The sequence below is a fragment of the Drosophila pseudoobscura genome, chromosome 4 (assembly GCF_009870125.1).
Source record: "Drosophila pseudoobscura strain MV-25-SWS-2005 chromosome 4, UCI_Dpse_MV25, whole genome shotgun sequence".
Lineage (NCBI taxonomy): Eukaryota > Metazoa > Arthropoda > Insecta > Diptera > Drosophilidae > Drosophila > Drosophila pseudoobscura.
This window is the reverse complement of record NC_046681.1, coordinates 6,691,190-6,695,073: the sequence shown is the minus strand read 5'-3', so window position 1 is coordinate 6,695,073 and position 3,884 is coordinate 6,691,190. Positions and strand designations below refer to the sequence as shown.

The window sequence follows — 3,884 nt, the reverse complement described above, 5'->3', positions numbered from 1 at the left end:
ATTTGTATAAGGAGACGAGAGTGAGAGCGAGGCATAGAGCTGGGATGAACTCCCCGTCTCAACCTTCAGGAAGTACCGACAGGTCCACAGCTATGTGGGGGTCTACGAATATTGGCTACGAAACTCTTTCTGCTGGAGCCGAGAGTGGTGCACGAGGCCCTGACCACGGGATTCAGGCACTTTGGGGACAACAATATATATTTAAGAAGGACAAGCTGAACATGTGCAATCCCTAATCTCTGAAAGGCCAGGCTTGGCGGAAAAAAATTAACCCTGTGACAACATCTTAACGTGAAGGCAAACGCCTGTTTTTATTTAAATATCAGAAATAGACCAGGAAGTATTCATAAAATCCAACTTTACTCCTCGGAAGGTGGCTCAACAGCTTCGTCCTGCTGTTGGTCCTGTCCTTTTCCATCTTCCTGCCCTTTCTCATTTATTCCTTCAATTTCCGTTTCATCATCATAGCTCTCTCCTACATCGTTCTCCCCCTCGGGGGCAGGTTCTGTTATCGGCTGTGGAACCTCTTCCTCCACCGGAAAACTAGTGGTAGCCTCGGCATTCTTCCTGCCACCAACTGACTCCCAGTACTTCATTACTTCGAGCAGCTTGGGCTGAATCGAGCGCCTGGCACTAATGGCCCACAACATGTCCATGTGGTTCCACTTCTTGTACAGATGGTTCTCCACCACATTGGGCAGAATCTTGGCCAGGCGCTGAACGTCCTCCACAGCGGAAAGATAGTCATTGCTGCCATAATAAAGCGCGACCGGTGCAGTAACCCTCTCCAGTCGGTAGTCGGGGGGCGTCGTGCGCCCATAGACCTTCTGATTCTCCTTAGCTTCGTAGTCGTACTGGCAGAACCGATCAGATCTCTGCAGCTGCATGTAGTGCATGGCTTGCTTGACATTGCAGCCACTTGGGAGATGGCCCAGCACCACGGGGAACATGGTCTAACAGAACATAAAGAAATATGCGTGACCCTTGGAAATAAGCTTCGACAGAGTACCCACCATGTTGAGTTCTTCGCGGTTCTTTCCGATGATCTGCCAGTAGAAACGAAGGCAGGTCTTGAGCATGCCGGCCGACTGCACGCACTGCTTGAGGTATATGTCCGAATGGGGGAATAGCTCAAAGGACTCGCCCAGAATGTTGATGCCAACTCTGGCTAAGCCCAAGAGAGGAGCCTTTACGTGCGCTATAAAGGCCACAGGCGCCAGAGCACTCATCAGGTGGATCTTGGCGTTGTACTCGGGGCGACTAGACGCCATCACAAAGAACGAAGTGGTGCCCTGGGAGTGCCCGAAGTAGCTGAGTTTCTGAAAGCCCGTTTTGGCGAGGACACCGTCTATCATGGCGGGCAGGTCGTACATCCCAATCTCGTGCCAGGAGAAGGTCCAGTAGGCGCGGTCCGTGTTGGAGTTCAGCTGCAGGTGGCCGCGCGAGTAGCGGTTGCCTCGCACATTGCCCATCCACACGTCGTAGCCTTGGCTGTACAGAAAGTATCCCAGACCACTGTGCGGACCCATCAATATCCAGGTGGAAGAGGTGTCCTCCAGGCCGTGTACCAGCAGGACGGGCTGGGCCCCTGGTCGTGGAATTCTGTGAATGGTCAAGACGTACTTGTCCTCGGTGGTCACCTGGTGGGCCTCTGCCGGATACTTGTACTTCTCTAAGAGTTGCAGCTGCAACACAGAGAATTCCGCTGGGGCATCAACTCCCTTGCAACTTGCCACTGGGGCCTGCCACCTACCGTGCTCAGATGGGCGTCCTCTATCACGCTGGCCGGAAAGTTGTCTTCCAGATAGCTCCCGGCCACCCGCATGCACTGAAGCGCGAGCCAGAGCGGGCCGAGAATCCAACTAGCGTGTTGCATGGCGTACGTTCCTGACCAAAGCATTGGCGATCCGTGACTAAACCCGATCTGGCAAAGCCCAGCTGCTCTCCCACTAAAGAGTAATAATTACTGCTGGCCAAAGCCCTGTCTGCTTTTTTGTGGGAATGTTTTTTTACAGCTTATCGGAGAATCATCGCCAGCTCATTTCCAGCTAAACTACGAGTTTTACACATATGAATGTCGAATATAATTCGCACAAATTAGATCAAACGATCCCAGTGTGGTCGAGCTCCACAAGTGCAAAGTTCAGGCTGTGAATCAATCATTTAAAACGGCTAGACGAGATGTCGATCAAGCATATCGGACCAATTGAACTGTAATGAATAACCTACAATCCAAAATCCTGGTGGCCCAGGTGATCAGCTATGCTGTGCTCAGTGATTTATACATCTGGAGCGACTTAGGATCCGCCAGTTTGTACGTATATCCGTAATGTTCCTGCCTTGGCGAGCTCCAGCTTCTACCATATGGTATATATGGGTACCTAATGTATCTACAAAACCAGTCCCAGAGCCTAGGCAAGCCCTCGTCGGGGCAAATCACAGTGTTTCCCTATAATGAAGTTTGCTTGGCCACTGCCAAAGAGTAAATCCAAGAAGTGTTTGCCGGGTTAATTGGAAAATTTAATTTTTAATTCCGTTGCGCAGTGGATCTCGTCTCGTCCAGTGTCCGTTCAGCAAACATTGGAATCGCCCCATCCGTGCCTATGTCGTCGCCTCCTTTTTTTACAATTGATTGGCAAAAAGTGATTCCGGCTTTTGCATAAAATATTTGCAGTTCCTTTATTTGCAGCAACTGCTGTCGTCGGCGATGGCTGACAGGCTGACAAAGCGGGGCGAGGCGAGGCGGCGAAGTGTTCTCCTCCCAGTCGGAGTCCATTCAATTCGAGCCCAGGCTAGGCCTCCTTTTCGCCTCTGGTCTGCTCGTTCTGGTCTGATATGCTGGCCAACGTTTCGACGTTTGACAAATAACTTAATTCGGCGTTGTCACCACATGTTGGTCCTGCCAGGAGCCGGCAGACGGTCCGAGAGGCAGACAGTCTGAGGCAAGGGGGAGTTGGCAACCTGACAGGCGAAGGGAATGGGGAATGGGTTCTGTGGGGGTGTGGTATGGCAAATCTCTTGGCAGAGTGTCGAACTTTAAGCCTTGGTTTCATGCTTGACAAGCGTAAACTTCATGGAACTTCAAGCTATTGAAAGCCTTTAAAATTACATCGGGAGAAGTGCCAGTTCGTCAGTATAGCTCGAAATAAATGAAAATGAACTCTCCTTGAGTGTTGTTGCCACAGAAAGTGACTGGAAATCGTTGCCCTTTTGACCCACATTGCAGCCCAGAGATTTAGCTGTCAGCCGAATTACCGAACTTTCTGGTTTTACCTTAAAAGGTGGACCCATTTGGGAGGCGGTGCCTTTCAGGACCGGCGCGTGCCACGACAATTAGCCATTTGCCAGGTCTCCCCTCACTATTGCATTACGAGAGCTGGGACGCCAACTGCCAATCACACGACAATCAGCAGACCCAAAGCCTGCTGCAGCCCAACAGCAAGGGAGAGAGTGGTGGAGCAGAGGGGCGGAAGCAGAAACCCGCTTGAAGTACAATGAAAACGAGACCAATCAATTGGACAGCCTTTAGTTAGAGTCGAGTAGAAACAATGGGAGCACCGCTCTTAGTCTTAAAGGCCTGCAAAAGCTGCCTAGCCGGCAGCCGGCTCGTTAGCAGCCGCATCTATGCTGCCCCAGATTATGATCAGCATTGTTCGACTGTTGGCGTCATCGGGAGTCCACATTAGGTGCAGAAGCTGCCGAAGTCCTCTCCAGACTTCAGGGCCCCTCCGAAGGGGCCAAGCACGTGACTTTTAATCACGCGCGCATAAAATTTCATGCGAAACTCTAGACGTGTCCAAAAGGAGCTTCCCCCGGCGCGGGGCCTGCTTTATGGCCTGGCCAAGTTCTGCTCATTATGGCGCCAGAAACAGGAAGCGGGGGAA

At 51.5% G+C, this 3,884-nt stretch overlaps 1 protein-coding gene across 1 annotated transcript; it reads right to left on the bottom strand.

Moving 5' to 3' along the window:
• Positions 1-286: 286 nt before the first annotated feature.
• LOC4816695 (lipase 1) lies at positions 287-2,058 on the bottom strand. Its single transcript, XM_001356014.3, has 3 exons — positions 1,754-2,058; positions 1,014-1,685; positions 287-953 (listed from the first exon to the last, which is right to left on the bottom strand). The coding sequence occupies exons 1-3, from the start codon at positions 1,898-1,900 to the stop codon at positions 360-362; spliced, it is 1,413 nt and encodes a 470-aa protein (XP_001356050.3). The 5' UTR covers positions 1,901-2,058; the 3' UTR covers positions 287-359.
• Between the last annotated feature and the right edge of the window lie 1,826 nt (positions 2,059-3,884).

Coding starts and splice junctions, on each gene's coding strand:
- LOC4816695 (XM_001356014.3), bottom strand. CDS start 1,900: ATGCTTTGGTCAGGAACGTACGCCATGCAACACGCTAGTTGGATTCTC. Junction 1,686..1,753: donor AGGACGCCCATCTGAGCACG/GTAGGTGGCAGG, acceptor TCTGTGTTGCAG/CTGCAACTCTTAGAGAAGTA. Junction 954..1,013: donor ACCGCGAAGAACTCAACATG/GTGGGTACTCTG, acceptor ATGTTCTGTTAG/ACCATGTTCCCCGTGGTGCT.